Genomic DNA, 20,035 nt, shown 5'->3' on the forward strand with positions numbered 1-20,035 from the left:
TGGGAAACAAGTTCTCTCTATTCCTTTTAGGAGAACATCAGCTACTAGCAGTGAATAAAACCCCCACATCACACAGTTAGCCTTTAACAGAGAGAGATTTTTTTTTTGTTTCAAGCAAAGCCCTGTTCAGAAGTAGGCAGCACAGCTGCCTGCCCAGACATAAAGACGCCACTCCAAACCCCATTCCTCTTGCCTCTCAAAATGCCAGGCATAAGACCACACACTAAAAAGAAAGTCCACCTGGTGTCACATTGGTGTTACGGCTGTCCTATGCAGGAAGAGGAAATGGACTCGATGATCATTGTGGGTCCCTTCTAAATCTACACTCTATGATACTGCATAAATCACACTTTTTTTTCCACTTTCAAAAACAGCCTTAAAGACTAACCAGCTGGCTTGCATTTACTGAAGTTATTTTAAACAAAGAGGACACTTTTATTCACAAACGAAGAGAATCCAAATGAGAAAGCAATACCACAAAGACAGAGCAGTCAAAAGAATATGGATATACACACAAATGCACAGGCAGGGGAGTTGGCATATTAAAAAAAATAAAGTGAGTTCTAAGGTATCTTGAAAATGTGGGCTCATTTACTTTGAAACTGATAAGTTTTTCAGTCCAAAAATTGCTAGCAAAAGCTGGTAAGAAGTTGAAGTCCCTGAATAACAGAGTGCTACAATTCTGATCCTGCACACCAGAAATGGTCATTCTTATCTTTACACCAACATACAAATGAATCAGAGCTTTCGCTTTCTTGTCCTTGAAAATAACTTGGGGGAGTGAAGCTCTGCAGTGGCCAGATACCTTCAGCTTCACAGAGTGTGCTTCCTGACAGGCTGCAGCTTCTGGCTCCTCACACAATTAAGAATTAGTATTTAAAACAGCACCAGTTACATGGTAATACAGTGATTTGTTACTTAAAGGGCTCTGTAGAAGGCATACAATTTAAATATTCATCCCTTAAAAAACAAGTAGTAACAGTACATACAGTTCTCTTTCACATCCAATTAAAAATGCCACTGATTTTTCAAGTATGTTTCATTTCATGGAATTACTAGAGGAGGTTATGAGGTATTTACGGAATGCTGTTAGGCAGCTAACTTTAATTTCTTCTTTTTAGCCTTCATGACAGGTGGCAACGATATTTTGAAAGCAGTCCTGAAATAGAATAAAAAAGGAACTGTCAGATACTGAACACATTTCCACACCCAATCTTGAAACAAGAAGAAACAACACTTACTCGCATGTACTACAGATAGGACTGAAGTTGCAGAATACTGGAAAATAAAAGAATCAACTTTCACTACAATAGTTTATTTGAAGGTAAGAAATCACACTCTTAAATATTTCTAGACTTACTTGACAGGCACACAGAGCACACATAACCAATTTCAATGAGATTTCGATGGCAGAAGCATGCAGCTCTGTAGTCAACATGAACAGGAGGTGGAAGGACAAGCTGGGATCTTTGCTCTTGATCAGGGAGAAATACCCACTGTGTGAACAAAGCAAAAATACTTCGCAAACTGGAATAGTTCTGCTGGATTAATTCATCATTAAGTCAGTAAGATTTCACATCTGACAGCTGAAAAACACTGCAGTGTTTTTTAAGTGACTTACCAACAGATACTGCAGAAGGGATGGCATGTGGGGCACTTTCAAATATAAGCCACCCGTAATGTCACAAGCCTGGAAAGCAGAGAGCACTATCAGATTGTTACATTTTATGATATTAACAGGATAATTAAAATATCCAGATACTGCTCAAGGCCTGCATGTTAGAACTGTCAGATCCACTGACAGGTGGATCAGATCCACTGAACTGTCAGAGCCACTAACAGATATGGCCACACCCACTCTTGAAATAGAGGCAAGAGAGAGCTTAAGAACATGTCAAGCTATATATCATAAAATGCCTATGAATAAATGTAAACAGCAAGTAAGAATATGACATCTGTACCTGCTGTAGAAGACCTGAATCAGAGTCTAAGACACAGGCATCAATCAAAATACTCTGCAAGAAGGAATAAATAAGACAAATGAAAATTTTGTTATCTTTGCACATTAATGAAAGATAATATACATCAAACTAAAATGACAGTTTTACCTGTTTCTGTGCTGCAAAGATCACATTCATGAAATTCATATATTGCAATGCACTGTCTTCTGCAGCTTTTATGACCTAAATAAAGCAATTCAGTCTTGTTAGCCTACATAAAATCACTGGACTTCAAGACTAAAAGAAAACTGACAGCAGAAGTTCTTACCAAAATCCTTGATTTCATTTCTTGATTGGCTAAGTATTGAAAAGAAAAAGAATCGCATGAGTACATTCTTTCTGACACCTGTAGTTTGTCCTTATAATTCTGTAGCATCTAACATCTGTTAGATACTGAACATTCAAATTGTCAGGCATCTAACATTTCGATTAAAATATGTACATGAAACTGTTTTACAGTCCCAGTGGCACAGAGAGCAGCAGAAACAATTGACAACTATCTGTAAACCAATCCAGACTTGTTATGAAAGCAGACCCGTTTCTGTTAGACGTTGATCAGGAAAGAAATGTTGTTCATTACAAACTCACTGCTTAAAGACCATATCTCAAGTTATATGGTATTTCTTATTGACTGAAGTCATCCGAAATGTACAGCTGATTCTAGTCCGATATGCTCCTAGCAGAAGTATTTGCACAAATAGCGCTGTACCTGATTTTATAAGTCACAAGAGGAAAACCAAAGCCAAGTAAGATATTCAGTTGTTCTGATTCAAATATTTATGTAAGTACTAAAAACCAGAGAAGAGGCCTTACCTTTTAACTCTTTGCTCATCTTGTTGATAACTACATTAGCAAACATTAAGGAATCTACATTCTGTACTTGGGAATAACTCCAGTATCCAAACCACATATTCACTGCCTTCACCAACATGCATTTTAATAAGCAGGACCCACAGTTGTTATGCAAACATTTCAGGTTTTAGTATTATTACAGAACAGGAATAGTAAAACCGATATTAAAATATAATTATTATAATAAAACAGTCAAAAATAAAGGCTTTGAAGAGTCCACGATCAAAAGGATACAACAAAGTGCTTTAGCAAGTGATCCTGCTAACAAAGTTTCTGTTTGCTGACCCTTCATGTCAGCTGCAATACAAGAGAAAGTTGCAAAAGTTACTTTCATACATAAAAACGGTTGCTGAACTGACCATATCAAATATTACAACTTTTATCTTTGGCAAATATTATTAACACAGAGGCCTGAAGTGTCAACCATAACAGACTTCACATGATCAAAATGTGAGTTCAATGATTGATGAGAAGCTTGAGATGTCCCTGCCCACAGCAAGGGTTTGGAACTAGATGATATTAAGGTCCCTTCCAACCCAAACCATTTTATAAGTCTATGAAAATAACGGAAATTCCTACAATTCCTTGAGAGTCCAAGTGTTTTGCAATTCTCCATATTAAGTCTAGAATTTTCTTTTCCTTACTTTTTGTCATGAGGTCTTTAATCTCTTCTGCAATCGCATCATTTATTGCTGTTAACAACTCGTATTTTCCATCCTTGCTGCCAGAGCAATTAGATTCCACAGAACTACTGCCATCTCCAAAGAGATCTGCAGAAGCCCAATGCTTCCCGGGGTACAAGAAACGGCTGAAACAGGGGAAAAAACAAAGTATTAATGTTTTTATCCTTAACATTATAAGAAAAAAATGCAATAAACTAACTGGCTGTAGACAGCAATACTTGAAATACAGTTTCAAATAGTTTTAATACTTTAGACACTAAAGAGGCTACACAGGGCAGGCAACCGTCAGACTCGAAATGGAGCAGAACCCACATTTGCCTCCCTCCTTTCAAGACACCTCTTAAGAGAATTTGCAAACAGCTACCATGCCTGCCCTTAGTGGCAGATCCTGAGACTCACGAATAGCTCGAGGAAAAACATCCACTAAAAAGGAAACTTCAGCCACTTCCATTGTCCTGCTGGCCACATCGCTACCATCCTCTCTCTCCCTCTCTCCATGCAGATTTAAGTGAAATTCTGTTTAAACCTCCTTTCTGTCTTATAAGCCTCTTTGCTGCTTTGTGTACGGCACTAAGTTGATTATTTCTTTCCTACGCAGTTTTAGTTAATTTCTGTTTTTAAGACAGCGATATGTTAAGCATTTTAAAGGTCGTTTCAATTATATACTTCAGTCCAACAAGAACATCAGGAGACAGATAGAGAAAAGTATGCTTTAAACCTTTATGCTGTTAACAGGCAACACACCTTTCTTGCGTGTGACTTGCTATTACAGCAAGTCTGTTGTTGCGACTCATAAATAAGTGCGAATTTCCCAGTACCATCACTGCATCGATGCATTTTGATAGGGTGAACTGTGGGGTGAAAAAAAAGAAGAAAGTCAATATAGCACAATAACATTCACAGTTAAGTGATTTTAAATCAGTCTCTCAAATAACTGCAGTTAAGAGATATTGAATTTGAAGACAGGAAGGGGCTCTTTCCTTAAGAGGAAGCGATTAGGAAAAAAGCTTTGACAAAAAGACAATATCATAGAATCCTAGAATGGTTTGGGTCAGAAAAGACTTCAAAGCCCATCCGGTTCCACTGCCTGCCATGGGTAGGGACACCTCCCACTGGATCAGGTTTCTCCAAGCCCCATCCAACCTGGCCTTGAACGTCTCCAGGGATGGGACAGCCACAACTTCTATGGGCAGCCTGGGCCAGGGCCTCCCCACCCTCACAGGAAAAGATTTCTTCCTAAAATCTCATCTCAATCTCCCCTCTTTCAGCTTAAAACCCTTCGTCCTATCTCTGCATGCCCTGATGAAGGCCCCTCCCCAGCTTTCCTGGAGCCCTCTTTAAGGGCTCTGTCTCCACAGAGCCTTCTCTTCTCCAGGCTGAACAAGCCCAACTCTCTCAGCCTGTCCTCATATGGGAGGTGCTCCAGCCCTCACATCATCTCCATGGCCTCCTCTGGCCTCGCTCCAACAGCTCCTTGTCCTTTCTGTGCTGAGGACTCCAGAACTGAACACAGGGCTCCAGGTGGGGTCTCACCAGAGTGGAGCAGAGAGGCAGAATCCCCTCCCTCACCCTGCTGGCCATGCTGCTTTGGGTGCAGCCCAGGACATGGTTGGCTTTGTGGGCTGCAAGCGCACTCCGCCAGGTCATATTGAGCTTCTTGTCCACCAGCACCCCCAGGTCCTTCTCTTCAGGGATACTCAGGACTCACTATCCCTAGATGAGTTCAAAAACACATAGTCATGGCGCTTTGGGCCATGGTTTATTAGGTACGTTGGTGTCATGTTGATGGTTGGACTTTGAGATCTAAGAGGTCTTTTCCAGCCTTAATGATTCCATGATTCTACTCCAAATCCATTTCTGCCCAGCCTGTTTGTGCATGATTACCTGTTTCACAGACAATGTCAGCATGGTTCAGGAACCACAGACCCATCCCGTTCGTTGGCTACTTACTAACATTAACAAAAAACAAACTGTTTGCCTCAGAAACCGCCACCGGCAGCACCAGCACTCAGTACCTCGGCTTCTCCCAGCACCCTCTTTCCCCACCAGATCGGGTTGGTGTCAATGATGATGACCAGCAGGCTCAGCTCGTCCTCTGAAAAGGTGACAATGCAGCGACATCACCCTGAGCCCCGAGGGGAGATGGCACGACGCGGGGGGGGGGGGGGCGGGGAGGAGGAGAAAGGGGGATAGCACGGGGGGGGGTGGCACGGGGGGGGGGTAGATGGCACCGGGGTGTTGTCGCCCCCAGCCCCGCCCGCTGCCCCCTCACCCGAGCTCATCGCGCCGGTCGCTGCGGCCGGTCCTGGCGCACGCAGATGACGCCGAGACGCGGCCCCGCCTCATTCGGAGCCGGCGGGGAAAGGCCATGGGTACCGAAGGTGCGGAGCTGAGGGCACGGAGGGGGCGGGGCGGACGGGGGGGCACGGGGCAGCCCCTGACCCCCCCCCCCCCCGATGCTTTGCAGACCTCATTGAGACCTTCCGGGCGCAGCTGAGGGACGACCCCGACCTCTCCTCGGCCGTGGCCGCCATCCGCGCGCTGCTCGACTTCCTCAAGCAGGACCGAGGTGGGAAGCGGGTCCCCCCTCCATCCCCGGGTCCCTCCCTCCGTCGGCGGGCGCGTCCACTCCGTCCCAGCTTACCCTCCTCTGTCCCAGAGTCTCCTCTCCGCCCCCAGATCCCCCTTCTCCGTTCCAGGTTCCCCCCACCTCAATTTCGGGTCCTCCGTCCGTCCCAGGGTTCCCTCTCCACTCCCCTCCCTCCATCCCCAGGTCCTTCCACTCCATCCCAGCTTCCCACCTCCATCTGAGGTCCCTCCCTCCATCCCACAGTCCCCTCCCAGGTCCCCCCCTCCGACCCTGGGTTCTCCCTACATCCCAACCCTCCATCTCCACCCCTGGGTCCCCTCTCCGCCCACAGATCCTCCCCCTCCATCCCCGGGTCCCTCCACTCCATCCCCAGCTTCCCCCCCTCCATCCCAGGCCCTCCTCTCCGTTCCCAGGTACTCCCCATGACCCTGGGTTCCCCCAGCCCCCTATCTCCACCGCTGGGTCCCCTCTTCGTGCCCAGGTACCCCCTGTGCTCCGGGTTTCCCTGCAGCGAGGCCCTGACCATGCCATCACCTCTGCCCAGGGGAGACTATCCAGGGCCTGCGAAGCAGCCTGCTGGCCGCCATCAACACACTGTCGCGGGTGGACTCCTCCGTGGCCGTCTCCTCGGCCGGGGAGCTCTTCCTGCGCTTCATCAGCCTCACCTCTCTGGAGTACTCTGTAAGGGCAGCCCCACACTCCCCTGCCTGTTGGGGACCGGCTGGCCACACAGCCCACATGGCTGTCTTTTCCAGGACTACTCCAAGTGCAAAGAAATCATGATCGAGCGTGGGGAGATCTTCCTGAGGAAAGTCTCCCTCTCAAGGAACAAAATCGCCAAGCTGTGTCATCCTTTCATCAGAGATGGTGCCGTAAGTAGGCTGAGGCTAGGCTGCTGTCATTCTGGTGTTCTGCTGCTTGCAGAGGGGAAAGACAGAAAGATGAGGGGAGCAAAGTTTACTGACATTCACAACAACCTTCTCTGGTGGTGGCTACTGCAGGTAGATAGGTGCGACATTGCCCTTCACTTTTTTGCGTTAAGACTCGTCTCCTGCCCTGACTTCCACTGCCATGCAATCCAGCTTTAACTTGGGGTCTGCTTCCAAGAGCTGCTGAGAAGTCACATCTTCAAACTTCATTTAAAGAACAAAATCATCACCCCTCGATCACACTGGGGTGGTCACATCAAGTCCAACTCACACAGAGATTTGCAATCCTGTGTCTGTAGAGCACAAGTGACGCACTGTTATGCAATGTTGACTGACAGCTCTGGGGAGTAAAAGCCGTGAAACCATTGACAGAAGTAAAGACTTCCCAAAGCTCAGCAAAAAATGTCTGATTTTTTTTTTTTTCGGCAGCAAATATTGACACACGCCTACTCGAGAGTGGTCCTGCGAGTGTTAGAAGCAGCTGTGGAGGCAAAGAAGCGCTTCAGTGTTTATGTTACTGAATCACAGCCAGATCAAGCAGGGCAAGTACTTATTAAGTTCTGTTTTATCTTGGTTAACAGGGTAAGTCACAGCTAGCATCAAGTCTGTCATGCCTTAAAAGCCACTAGGCTTGTTTGCAGCATTTCAAATGGTCACCCTCGCTAACACTATCACACTATTCTGAACAAGTTAAAAAAAAACAATATCGGCAAGTAATTTCCAATACTAAATATTCTAATTAATGTTCCCTAGACTTTCCTCAAAGTTTTACAAACTTTCAGTCAGTGCCAGGCAACCTACATTTCCCTTGAGACAGGAGACGACTGATTTCTAGTTGCCTGCTTCAAAAGTAGGCTAACAATCAGTACTGTCTTAAGTGCAGGAAAGTAAAACATTTGGCTAACGATCTTCTTTGAATATGCCAAATAAATTATATCACTGATAGCAAGAGAGCAAGCTTTCCCTCTTCAGAGCATGCACTGTTGTGTAAGTGAAGCAGTAAATCCTGTGCTGGATAACAGATGTCGCTAACACATCTCACTAGAATCAAGGATGTTTGGTCAAGTGAAGTACGTACAATTTTCCGGCTTCACCAAAGTAACTTCTAGTAATGCTCCCCATATGCTTTACCACTTGTTTCTTACACTCTGTTGTGGGAAAAGCTGGGGCAATGTAGATAACCTGTCATCTCAGTAGTAGTTCACAGACTCATCTTTCTGTAGCTGTAATTCCTGACTGAAACAAATTGACTTGACTTTTCTTGGGTTCATAGTAATTTGTTTCCATTTCTACACAAGAACTTATTTTCTGTTAGAGGGTACATCACAAACCAAAACTACAAACAAGGCAAACGTGGGCAGTCATGGGTTTCAGTCTTTTTCCAGCACTGCTGTTAAAGCTTCATATGTTTTTTATAGGCAAAAAATGGCAAAAGCCCTGAAGAAGCTCAACATTCCTGTGACTGTGATTCTGGATGCTGCAGTTGGGTAAGTTTGATCCTTAAAGCTTAATATTGTTCATCACAGTTTTGTTAGTGTTGTATGTAATTTTCCTAGAAGCTTATTCAAACTACAGAGGTTATTACTTAGTTCATTGTAGCCATCAAACAAGCTAAACAAGTTATACCTTTAGGTGCACAATTAGGAGACTACGCCTGCTACAAAACAAGTATTTGATATTTGCATTTTAGAATGAAAAATGGAGTCAGACCTCAGCATAGAACTTGGGGAAAAAAAAACCCCAAGCCTAAGGTGCTACACAAAAAGCCTAAATATTTTTCTAATTTGCATATATATTATCATTTGGGGCTTCTGAAGCTATTTGCTAAATTACCCCTGCTTAGTAAAAAGTCCAAAACTTTTACTTTTTCCAGAAAGAAAGAACAATAATAAATCCAAATCTCAATTCTTGCTTAAGTGCAAAATGCCCAAGAGGCTGCCTCCAAGAGAACATGTACCAGTGTGTGTACCCAGGCACCTCTATCTAGGAAAGATAGCAGCTCGACTGGAGGAGTCACAAGTTCTGTTGAACACCTTAAGTCTATTCAAATCACCTAGCTGACGGTTTTCTTTTTAGATCTGTATTTTCAATTAACAAAACACATTGGAGGGATGTAAAGAAAGGGGAACGAGGAGTACCCTGTGTGCTTGGCCAAGGTTATCGTGATGCAGTTACGCTTCACTGTGCAGGCACACACGTCCTGCAACCAAGTATCATTCTGAGTCAGATTTCAACTTCTTCCAGCATTTACACAAAAATGCCAAGGTCAGGTATGGCTGGAGAAGATATGGTTACTTAATATTCCTGCCAAGGAAGCAGCTTAAAGCTCACTCCAAGGATGTGTAACAGGACGTGAACTTACATAGGTACACAAAACTAGTTCAGAAAAGTGAAAGAATTGAGTCACTGATTTCTGTTCTGTGAGTCATTTGTCGTATTACCCAGTAAGACTTGGATTTTTTTCCCCAATGAACAGCTACATTATGGAGAAAGTGGACCTCGTGTTAGTTGGTGCTGAAGGTGTAGTTGAAAGCGGAGGCATTATTAACAAGGTAACGGGCAGTGAATTCATTACATCATTCTGTAAACTCTAGACTTTAAAAGTTTGGTTTCTTTGAGGAATTCAAGGCTTTCTGAAAAATCTTTCCATTTGGATGTTATCCAGTAAACATCTATTTATCGTTGGAAACTGGGCCATATTATGGCTCACTAGCACTGAGTCTGCTTGTTTTCCATCTGTCTCCACAGATTGGCACTAATCAAATTGCTGTGTGCGCCAAAGCTCAGAATAAGCCATTTTATGTGGTAGCAGAAAGTTTCAAGTTTGTAAGACTTTTTCCTCTAAATCAGCAGGATGTCCCAGATAAGTTTAAGGTAAGAGAAATTCAAATTACCTCTTCGCCAGCTAAGATACATGCTTACATATCTATGAATAATTTTCGTCTAAGCATGTCTTCATTTGTCTGGACCCCTCTGCTGTAGCTCACTTTAACATGGAGCAACTCCATGCTAGGTACAGTCACACGTCCAACAGCCATAATTTGTTGTAATACAAACATCTAGTTCATTTAGGGCACAAACAGAGCTGAGAGCAAGAAAGAGTTAAATAAATACACCCCGGAACTACAGGTTGTACTTTATACAGAAGGTAAAACAGCTGAGACCAAGGCGGCAGCAGCCTCTTTTTAAAGCAGTTGGCTTCCTTCAGTTTTACCACAAACATCTGCTTGTGACCAAGTCCCGCTCTTGCCTATAAGAGGTTTAACTTGGAGTTGTGTAATAACGGTCCCCGTTTCTTTCTAGTACAAAGCAGACACTCTGAAAACAAGTCAGAATCTGACAGAGGAGCATCCCTGGATCGACTACACGTCACCATCACTAATTACACTACTTTTTACAGACCTCGGTGTGTTAACTCCATCAGCTGTCAGCGATGAACTTATTAAACTCTATCTGTAACAGAGGACTGGGTGTACAGGATGTATCATCTTCTTCAGTGACTATCACAGTTGTGTAAACTTGGAAGATGATACAAGTTATATGGACACAGTAAGGAGACAACATTATAAGGATTAATGTAATTATTGGCTGCCTTGAGTTTTTAAAGCAAAACTTTACATGTGGATGGACCACTGTTAAAAAAATTCCAGAAGTTACTGCACTTTCTGAAGACCTAAAATAAATTATTTTAAAAGATGGGTGGAGTATTTTGATATTGTAAAATAGAATACCTTGCGGTGTATTCAGACTCAGTGAGGTGGGCGGCTGCTGACCTAAGCAAAACAAAACGAAAACACACAAAGCTCCTGCCATACCATACAAGAGCAGTGCTTTTAGCTTTGTTCTTCACCACAGTCTTGTTTGCATGTCTTTATGGACACCAGGTCTCTTTCTGAAGAAATTAGATCAATTCTGTTCTCTTCATCATCATTTTGTTATTAAAAGACAGTTTTATTGAAACGGGCAGTATTTTAGTGTAAAAGTGTTAAAACAATTGTCGGCCTTCAGTCAGCAACAGTTTCGGCCTTCAGTCAGCAACAGTTTCTGCCTTCAGTCTACCCTGGCTGCCCGTTAGTCTCTTCTCAAACTCTTCTTCACTAATTTTTCCCTTTTTTAATTTCTTCAAGAGTCTCGTGTCATTCAGCAGCTCTTCCATATCTTCATCTTCAATATCGGAGCCCTGTTGGCAGTTGAAAAACAAATTAAACACAACACCAAAGTTTCATTCTGATACGGCTAAATACAAGAGGCGTTTACAACTTAGATTTTGCCAGGACTTTCCAAGCAGGAAATAATTCCTAATTTCTACCTAGTAAACTGTCTCACCCTCAGTTACACTTGTTCAGAACTGAAAAAAGCAAAGAGAAAAAAAACAGTTAAGTACTGCCCACCATCATTCCCAACAGCTGCACCTCTGAGAAACAAAAACCTTCACTGCCTGTGGTGGCAGCGTTATTGACTGGCAGCCGAGTGTGGAGAAGCTGGTTTGGTGTTTGCCTTTAAAAAGCTTCTCTACAATTTTTTTAAGCTTTGTCTGCCAAGGTCCTATTGCATCAAACTGAAATACCCTGCTTCTGCTATCTGAAAGTACCTATATGCGCTCAGTGATCACACGTAGTCTGACACAACGGCCATGCCTTACCTCCTCACGCTTCCTTTTAGCCATTATTTTCTTTTTCTTCTCCTTCTTGGCTTTCTGCTTCGACCAGGCTTTGTTCTTTATGAATTTCTTTTTGCCTCCGTTCTCCTCTCTTTCTTTTCTTTGTTGTTCCAATTGCTTTTTTCTCTGTTTTTCTCTATTTTTATCCTTAAATGAAATGGAGTCTGTATTAACAATGACAGGAGTAAAGTCTGGAAAACATTTTCCTCTTAGTTCAGGCATCTTTGGCATTTTTAACAATGCAAAACCTTTGGCGAGGCTAGCAAAATCCAGATCTGTTAAAATAAAGATGATAAAGTCAGTTTCCTACTGGATAAAAAGTTAATATCACGTAGCAAATTGCAGAAAAAAAAATTATCTTATTGTATTGTTTGCATTTGATACCAGTAACAACACTAAGCCACTTTTATTTATATCATAAGTCTATCAAACTTGATAATTAAACGTTCTGAAAACTATGAGAAATGTTGCTGTAAAAATAGGTGTTTTATTAGAATCTGATGCTGCGGGAAGTTAACTTTGATATCAGGAATCAGTAGTTGAAGTTTTTGGACAATAATACTGGTTTTAGCCAAACCAAAGACTGTCTTCTTAAAAGAAGAGTAAAAGATACCAGCTCCGTCTGGGAATTACCTTTTATTCGGAAGATCAGGTTACATTCGTGTTTGCCGTAAGCCTGGATGTAAGACACAAAGGCCTTCATCCCTTTCTCAAACACTGCCCGGTCAGCCAGGGCCATGGACTGCAGCTTTGGGAGAAGATCCAACACGTTTGTCTGTGGTTTCATTTCCTGCATAGGACACTGAAAACCAGAGAAGACTTAAAAAAACAAAGGAAAAGTTCATCTGAATGATTGAAAATGTACTGTGAAACTTCTCCAGTTAATCCTGGGCAAACTGACGCAAGCCCCTTTTCCCCCTTTACTTGGTCATTTCAACACGCTGGTTCACCACTGACCCCACACACAGGTGTCCCGGCCCAGCAACAGACTTTGTGCGCTGCAGCTCAAAAGGCAACACCTCTGTCTTGTGCCTCATCGAGCTACACTCTCACGAGCAGGGCTCTGGAGAATTTATACAATTAACTCCATAAAGGCAAGACCAGACACATGAAATCATTTGAGTTAAAAATAAACAGCACTGAGAGCAGTACATAAACTGGCAGGGGCAGGGCTGCCTTTCTGGAAATGCTTCATCTGCACACCCTTAGAATGAAAAGCCTTTCCTTATTCAGTACATCACATATTCCTATTACAAACTCAGTAGGTAACAGTGGCAGCAATCATGTTCCAATGGAGAGTTGCATTTGGCAATTAACAAGCAATTAACAAGCAGCTCCTGTCTTCATTTTTCTTTGTCTTTTTTTTTTTTCCCCTCCATACACCTCTGCTAAAGCGTGATCTAAGCATATGACCATAAGGCCTACAAATTCTGATTCAAAATTGCTATCATAGAATCATAGAATAGTTTGGGTTGGAAGGAACCTTAAAGATCGTCTAGTTCCAGCTCCCGTGCCATCATTAAACTCGTCCCCTTGCCCTTTACTGCTTCTGGATAGAATAAAAGCCAACTCACCTTTTGGTTGATTGAGAGAAAGTTAACGTAAGATTCTTCCATGGGAAGCAAAAATACAAGTGCACTGCCTGCGTTGCCGATCCGTGCTGTTCGACCACACCGATGCACAAAGGCACTGGAACAACACAACAGAGTTCACATAACAAGAGATGTTCAGTCCATTTTTAAGGTATTAGACAGCAAAAGGGGTAAATCTGATGGGATGGTAAATACTTGTGCTATGTTCTATGCACTTCTGAACTAATCCAGCAGGAATCGGTACAAACAACACAGGTAGCAGCCTCGCTCCATTGTTAGGACTGTACATCAAAACAATGGGCATCTGTTTTGGGATGGATTGTAAGCAAGTTGTAGGGAGAATTGTGACACTGGAAGTTAAAATACATGGAAAAGCGTCTCCCACCTGAAATTCCAATGTACGTTCCTTGAGGAGCTCTGTCCCTGCTCTTTTCTCATTCACTCTAGCATCTCACCTCTCATCACTGCTTTGATACTCTCACACCAAGCCTTACCCCAGAGAGCCTCTTCCCACCACTGTAAGTGGCAAATACTCATTTGACTGACACACAAGCAACACAAAGTCATTCCAATTCACAGCAGTTACAACAAAAATCACAGCATTTCATCCTCCCTTGCTCACGTGTTATTCTGTGATCACTCAGACTGACTTCCAGGCAGCAATTACATGCGTTTTCATAGAATCACAGAATCACGAGGTTGGAAGGGACCCACTGGGTCATCGAGTCCAACCATTCCTAGCACTCCCTAAACCATACCCCTCAGCACCTCATCCACCCGTCCCTTAAACACCTCCAGGGAAGGTGACTCAACCCCCTCCCTGGGCAGCCTATTCCAGTGCCCAATGACCCTTTCCATGAAAAATTTTTTCCTGATGTCCAGCCTGAACCTCCCCTGGTGGAGCTAGAGGCCATTCCCCCTTGTCCTGTCCTCTGTCACTTGGGAGAAGAGCCCAGCTCCCTCCTCTCCACAACCTCCTTTCAGGTAGTTGTAGAGAGCAATAAGGTCTCCCCTCAGCCTCCTCTTCTCCAGGCTAAACAACCCCAGCTCTCTCAGACACTCCTCATAAGACTTGTTCTCCATTTTCCACAGTTGTGTGTTCTGAGTTTGCATCTTAACAGTATAATAACATGACCACAAGTAGAATAAAGGTTCTTAAGATCGGAACTCGTACCTTGCACTGCTGGGAGGATCATACTGTAAAACCCAGTTCACTTCTGGGATGTCTATGCCACGGGCCATCACGTCAGTGCAAACTAAAATGCCACTAGGAAGAAGAAAAAGTGCACTTTCATTAAAGTGTCCTTTGAGAAGAGCTGCTCCCCCTCCCTCAACTGCATATTCTGCATCTGCACTGGAGAATGAGGAACAAAGCATTCTAAAATATTTGGTTTTTGAAAAGACACAAAATGTAATGTAGGTGCCACTTCCAACTAGAATTCTACATAATGTTAGGAAAAGGAATGTGATTTATATTACAGACAACACGTCACTATGAAAAAAAAAATTCCCTATTCCAAGTTCTATTTTTACATCACCATTGCATCCACCACAGCTGAACATAGTACTATAAATGGTTTAATAAAAGACCTCAGGATGCTAAAACTGTCAGTCCCCATTTCAAACAGTTGTTCCTCCAGTCCATTGGTAATTATTCTTCTTATAATGCACAATGCTAAACCCGAGTTCCCATGCAATAAAGAATGACAGCTAACGGGTCGAGAGTCTCTTAACACCCTGCAAAGCTGACTAAGAACACTTTTCTGCAGGTAAATTACAGCACCGTGTTGCCATATTCTTGTTCGTATACCAACAAAAGTAGTATCCTGGGTTTCCACTCCAATTACCCATCGGGAAAAGGTTATTTTCACCCTCAGGTGCTGCTGGTACATTTATACAGCGAGGCTGATGTGTGGTTGCAGTGTGACAGTACGGTGTGCCCAGTAAAAGAGCACCACAGGCAACAGCAGGAAGCACCGCAAGCTGACAGGGGTCTTGGACTGCACAGTATCCTAAATCCATGTTCCTGCACCTTCTGTGCTGCCACAGATTTTCTAAATTAGACTGGATGTGCTCCAGCCACATTTCCGCTCTGTGATCACACTTTTGAGCACCTAAGCACAGTTTGTGTTAATATAAACACATTCAGAAGCATCCTTCTCCTCACCACAACACCACAGTTCCGTGGCGGAATAACGCAGTCAGACAAAATTACGTATCCCTTACCATTTTCACTCTGGCTGGCTTACCCCGCTCAAACATTCTTACCCTGGGAGCTTCCGAAACTCAGTAAAAATCCTGTTACGCTTGTGTTTCATTTTCCCATGAATGCTCATTATTTTCACTTGCTTAATTAAGGATTCCAAAGCCTTTCCATAGTATTCCACACAGGCACACGTGCTGTTGCAATAAGGACAGATATAAAAGCAAACGATTATGCTGCATTTTTAATCCGGTTTAGTCAGTCAAGCTAGAGTGGTCTGAGACCTTTATTTAAAATGCATACATAATTTTTAGAATTAATATATAATCCTTTAGAATGCCTTACATTTTAAATGCATTTTTAAAGTATGTTTTGCTTAATCAAGTTCAACGCAATCCTGACATTAATCTGGTTTATGCACTGTTTAAAAGGAATTACTTCTAAATTAATTGTGTCCTTGTCCACAGAGGGCACAGTTTGCGAATTTACGTAATAAACCACCACACTATTGTCACAAAGAAACCAAACAGAATTACCTGAAAAAGACTAAATGTTTCTCCTGTTTGTGCTGTCGAAGAAAATGCACCAACTGATTAAATTTTTCATCTGCTTTGCACACCTACACAATGCAAAAGGAAAAAAAAAAAGGGAAATACATCCTGTTTTAAGTAAAAATAAATACTTAAACTCGTAGTCTTTCCATCCCTGCCACAATCCCTCTCCCACATCAGTTTCTCAGGTTTCCCTTGGCCACTTCTCTGAAAACGCCAGTGCCTCTTCTCACACCCACTCAACTAGGAGCAGGTTGAGGAGCCGCAGCACTGCAGCTGGTTTGGGACTGCAGGTCCTGGCCAACCCAATAAACCTCACAGCATGAAACAACAGGGCTGCTAATTCAGATCTTTCTCCTCAGCTTGGTTACTGATCTTCAGAGTACTCACGAGAGCCTTGGAGACTTCTAGCTCCTCTATTAATGTGATCGTAACTGGCCAAGATTTAAAAACTCATTGATGGAACCAGAAGAAAAGGAGAAGGAACAAGAAACTAAGCACAGAGGTTCGCACCATGTAATAGTTCTCCAGGCGTGTTGGAGTTTTCTGTGTGTTGCTTGCTGCCACTCCCTTCTCTTTCACCGAGATGCGGACAGGATTACGGAGACCGGCTCTCACCAGGTTCTCCACCTCTTGAGTTTGAGTTGCTGAGAACAGACCTGTGCGCCTCTGCTTGGGCAAAAAGTCCAGAATGGTGTTCAAACTGCAAGTGAGCACACGTAAAACGTAACCGTCCCAAGACTGCTCTCGGAAAGATGCTTCACCATTGGAAATGAGAGTTTATAACCAAAGTGCCAAGTATACAGCATCTTCTATTGAGCTAATTAACTTTAAGAGAAAAGTTACATCAAAGCTCATGTATTATTTAAATACCTTGCTTCAAAGCCCATGTCGAGGAGTCTGTCTGCTTCATCTAACACCAACACGTCAAGAGACTTCACACAACTTGCTAGATCCAGCCCATCTGCTTTTCTTCTGAACAGATCCTCCAAGCGGCCCGGCGTAGCCACAATGATGTTCCCACTGTTCATGAACAAGACACGGAGCAATTTGTAACCACAAAGTAAACACTTCAGAAGAGCTGCTACCAAAATCAGCACCACACAAACACTCAAGTTGACCACACTTGTCACTAAAACAACTTCAGTTTGTCACCTCTAACTGTATTCATGTTTCACTGCCTTTCAGATACCAAGTTGATGGGAGAAGAAATGTTCAGGTGAAAACACATCATTTGTGGTCACCCAAGTTTAGAACACAATCAGCAGCTATGGAAAGCAACTGTCAGCTAGCAGAAACATTTGGTAACTCCGTGCAAAAGACAGGGGCAATTAGGATTGCTTCAAAACTTCATCACAGCTATCGGCACCAAACAGTTCCTGAAAGTTATTCATCAGCAGTCTCAATCTCACTACGGCCTACTGATCGTACAAAGTCCACAAGAAAGAAGAAACTGAAATATTCAGCGAAGACAGTTTTCAACTTGCCCGTGCTGCATGCTGTTCTTGGCCCAAACAGCACAAAATGGTACAGACTGCACATCTGATCCTTTCTTAGCATCTCACTGGGGCATATCTCATGCAAGGAAAAGAATTTACCATTTCCTCAGCATACATCCTAACAAACTCATGTAGCACCACCTAATTTTAGTGCCAGCAACACCAAAGCCCTAATTTGAAAACCCTAAGACTGAGAAAATCACAGCTGCGAGGAACTGATAAAAATTATTGACAGGCAACTCACCCGTGTTCTTTAAACTTTTCAACATCTTCTATGGGATTCCTACCACCAATTAAAAGAATCTGACTGAAACAATAAAACAGAAAGATTCAGGTCACCTTTGAGTTTTGCAAGTCCACGCATGACAGACATCCAAAGAAAACGGAACTACAGTCACAGCAAGCCTAAAGGTCACTCACGTAAACCTGGGCAAGTGTTTTGTGAAATGAGACAGGACCTCATCAATCTGAATCGCTAACTCTCTCGTTGGTGTGATAATTATGGCTCCAACCTGCACAGGAAAACCAAAAGGAATTTAAGGAAAATAGCAGACTAGAAGAAAGATCTGGGAAAAATTCTCCCTTACAAGCTAAGCAAAGATAAACTTTGTTTATGATGCTACTTTTAGACAAAATATTCCCAAAGAAATAAAATAAAGTATACAAAATAGTAGAAAATATCTACAAAAGAGGTACTACACTGATGCATGAAATACCTCTGCTCAAGGAGCAGTAGCTAATACTGACAGCACATAACAGCGCAAAGTTCTCGGTACACCAAAATCTATTTAAGGGTAATGGAAGCTAAAAAGGAATCAAAGGCTCTTGTTTGCAGCACATCATCGCATTTAATACTTTAAGACATTTTTCTCACAGCTCAGGAACTTGTTTCAATCATGTCAAATACATACAACATATCTGAGCACAAAGAGAAAGCACCTCAGTACTTATGTTCAAGTTTTAAGCAGTTTCTTGTTACCATTACCCCACAGAGCTGAGCAACGAGTCACTTTATGTGTACAGAATTTTCCTTACGGGTGCTTTTCCTGAAGTCCCCAAATCTTATTGGCACATCGTAAAAAAAGCATTCAGGAGTGAATAACTTAACCTTACCTGCATTTTCCTTAATTTCTCTTCCCGTCTGAGAAGAATTTCCAGTGTGGGAATTACAAATGCCAAGGTTTTGCCACTGCCGGTTACCTGTGAGAAAGGAAAGCGAGTCAGTGCTGCCTCAGCTCCAGAGACAACCTGGGAAAAGCCAGGAACTCCACCAAGGAACAGCACTCACCGCTTCTGCAGCCACATCCTTGTGATTCATGAAGAGCGGGATGGTTGCAGACTGAGAAAAGAGAAACATCACCCGAGTGTGTTCTAGTGGAAATAAACCTTGCAGAGGCCAAAGCCCGGAGACACTGAAGCCTCGCAAAAGCTGCCTGGCAAGGGGAGCCAGGAGCCGCCCTGCCCACAGCAGGGTTCGGACTGATCACAGAATTATGGAATAATTTGGGTTGGAAGGGACCTTAAAGATCATCCAGTTCCACCTCCCTGCCATGGGCAGGGACACCTCCCACTGGCTCAGGCTGCCCAAGGCCCATCCAACCTGGCCTGGAACCCCTCCAGGGATGGGGCAGCCACAGCTTTTCTGAGGAACCTATTCCAGTGCCTCCTCATCCTCATAGTGAAGAAATTCCTCCTTATGGCCAGTCTAAACCTGCCTCCCTCCAATTTAAAGCCATTCCCCCTGGTCTTCCTTCTCACTCCATGCCTTGGTAAACAGTTCCTTCTCAGCTTTCCCGGAGCCCCTTTCAGCACTGGAAGCTGCTCTAAAGTCTCCCCTCAGCCTTCTCTTCTCCAAGATGTACAACCCCCCGTCTCTCGGCCTGTCCCCGCACGGGAGCTGCTCCAGCCCTCGGTCACCCCTGTGGCCTCCTCTGGATGCGTCCCTACAGCTCCATCTCCTGCTGACCTGAGGGGCTCCGAGGTCCCTTTCGCCTGCCCCGCCGCCGGGCTCCCACCTGCACCGGGGTCATGCTGGCGAAGCCGAGCTCCTGCAGCGCCCGTCGCACGGCGGGGCTCAGCGCCACGGGCAGCGCCTCCCAGCGCTCATGGGCGCCCGCCATCACCGCACCCGGACCGAGGCCGCCGCACTTCGCTTCCGGGCGCCGCCGCGGGAACAGGACCGCGCGCATTGGTTCCGGCCGCCGCGGGGAACGGGGCCGCCGCGCTTTGGTTCCGGGCGCTGCCCGGCCTGTCAGAGGCGCCGCTGGGGTCTCATGGAGGCACTGGGGCGCCCGCCCGGGGCCGAGTCGCAAAGCTAGGGGTGAGATAGCTGCGATTCCTGGGATCGCAGAATACCGGGGTTGGAGAAGACCTCCGAGATCATCAGCTCCAGCCTCCCTGTTCACTGCTAAACCATGACCCGAGCACTTCATCCACCCACCTCTTAAACTCCTCCAGGGTTGGGGACTCCACCACC

General features: G+C 44.1%; 3 protein-coding genes across 4 annotated transcripts; 1 reads left to right on the forward strand and 2 right to left on the reverse strand.

Annotated features, from left to right (window-relative positions):
* Nucleotides 1–263: 263 nt before the first annotated feature.
* On the reverse strand, nucleotides 264–5,872 carry GTF2H3 (general transcription factor IIH subunit 3). Its single transcript, XM_054082531.1, has 13 exons — nucleotides 5,808–5,872; nucleotides 5,551–5,630; nucleotides 4,280–4,386; nucleotides 3,497–3,660; nucleotides 3,087–3,149; nucleotides 2,814–2,843; nucleotides 2,269–2,297; nucleotides 2,109–2,183; nucleotides 1,962–2,015; nucleotides 1,622–1,690; nucleotides 1,361–1,496; nucleotides 1,242–1,278; nucleotides 264–1,159 (listed from the first exon to the last, which is right to left on the reverse strand). The coding sequence occupies exons 1-13, from the start codon at nucleotides 5,815–5,817 to the stop codon at nucleotides 1,090–1,092; spliced, it is 924 nt and encodes a 307-aa protein (XP_053938506.1). The 5' UTR covers nucleotides 5,818–5,872; the 3' UTR covers nucleotides 264–1,089.
* EIF2B1 (eukaryotic translation initiation factor 2B subunit alpha) lies at nucleotides 5,795–10,750 on the forward strand. Its single transcript, XM_054082532.1, has 9 exons — nucleotides 5,795–5,916; nucleotides 6,003–6,104; nucleotides 6,670–6,806; nucleotides 6,881–6,997; nucleotides 7,484–7,596; nucleotides 8,473–8,541; nucleotides 9,531–9,606; nucleotides 9,803–9,928; nucleotides 10,358–10,750. Exons 1-9 carry the CDS (start codon nucleotides 5,904–5,906, stop codon nucleotides 10,511–10,513), a joined length of 909 nt encoding a protein of 302 aa, XP_053938507.1. The 5' UTR covers nucleotides 5,795–5,903; the 3' UTR covers nucleotides 10,514–10,750.
* Nucleotides 7,024–19,728, reverse strand: DDX55 (DEAD-box helicase 55). 2 transcript variants are annotated; one of them, XM_054082529.1, is made up of 15 exons: nucleotides 19,575–19,728; nucleotides 18,848–18,898; nucleotides 18,673–18,759; nucleotides 17,980–18,071; nucleotides 17,804–17,866; nucleotides 16,934–17,083; nucleotides 16,574–16,763; nucleotides 16,046–16,128; nucleotides 15,575–15,706; nucleotides 14,481–14,573; nucleotides 13,289–13,403; nucleotides 12,348–12,516; nucleotides 11,697–11,989; nucleotides 10,786–11,234; nucleotides 7,024–7,039 (listed from the first exon to the last, which is right to left on the reverse strand). In XM_054082529.1, the coding sequence occupies exons 1-14, from the start codon at nucleotides 19,677–19,679 to the stop codon at nucleotides 11,082–11,084; spliced, it is 1,776 nt and encodes a 591-aa protein (XP_053938504.1). In that variant the 5' UTR covers nucleotides 19,680–19,728; the 3' UTR covers nucleotides 7,024–7,039; nucleotides 10,786–11,081. The 2 variants fall into 2 exon arrangements, with proteins under 2 accessions (XP_053938504.1, XP_053938505.1); XM_054082530.1 differs by lacking the exon at nucleotides 7,024–7,039 and having other exon boundaries at nucleotides 10,898–11,234; nucleotides 19,526–19,627.
* Nucleotides 19,729–20,035: the final 307 nt, after the last annotated feature.

This window comes from Cuculus canorus, chromosome 17, assembly GCF_017976375.1.
Source record: "Cuculus canorus isolate bCucCan1 chromosome 17, bCucCan1.pri, whole genome shotgun sequence".
NCBI classification, from domain to species: Eukaryota; Metazoa; Chordata; class Aves; order Cuculiformes; family Cuculidae; genus Cuculus; species Cuculus canorus.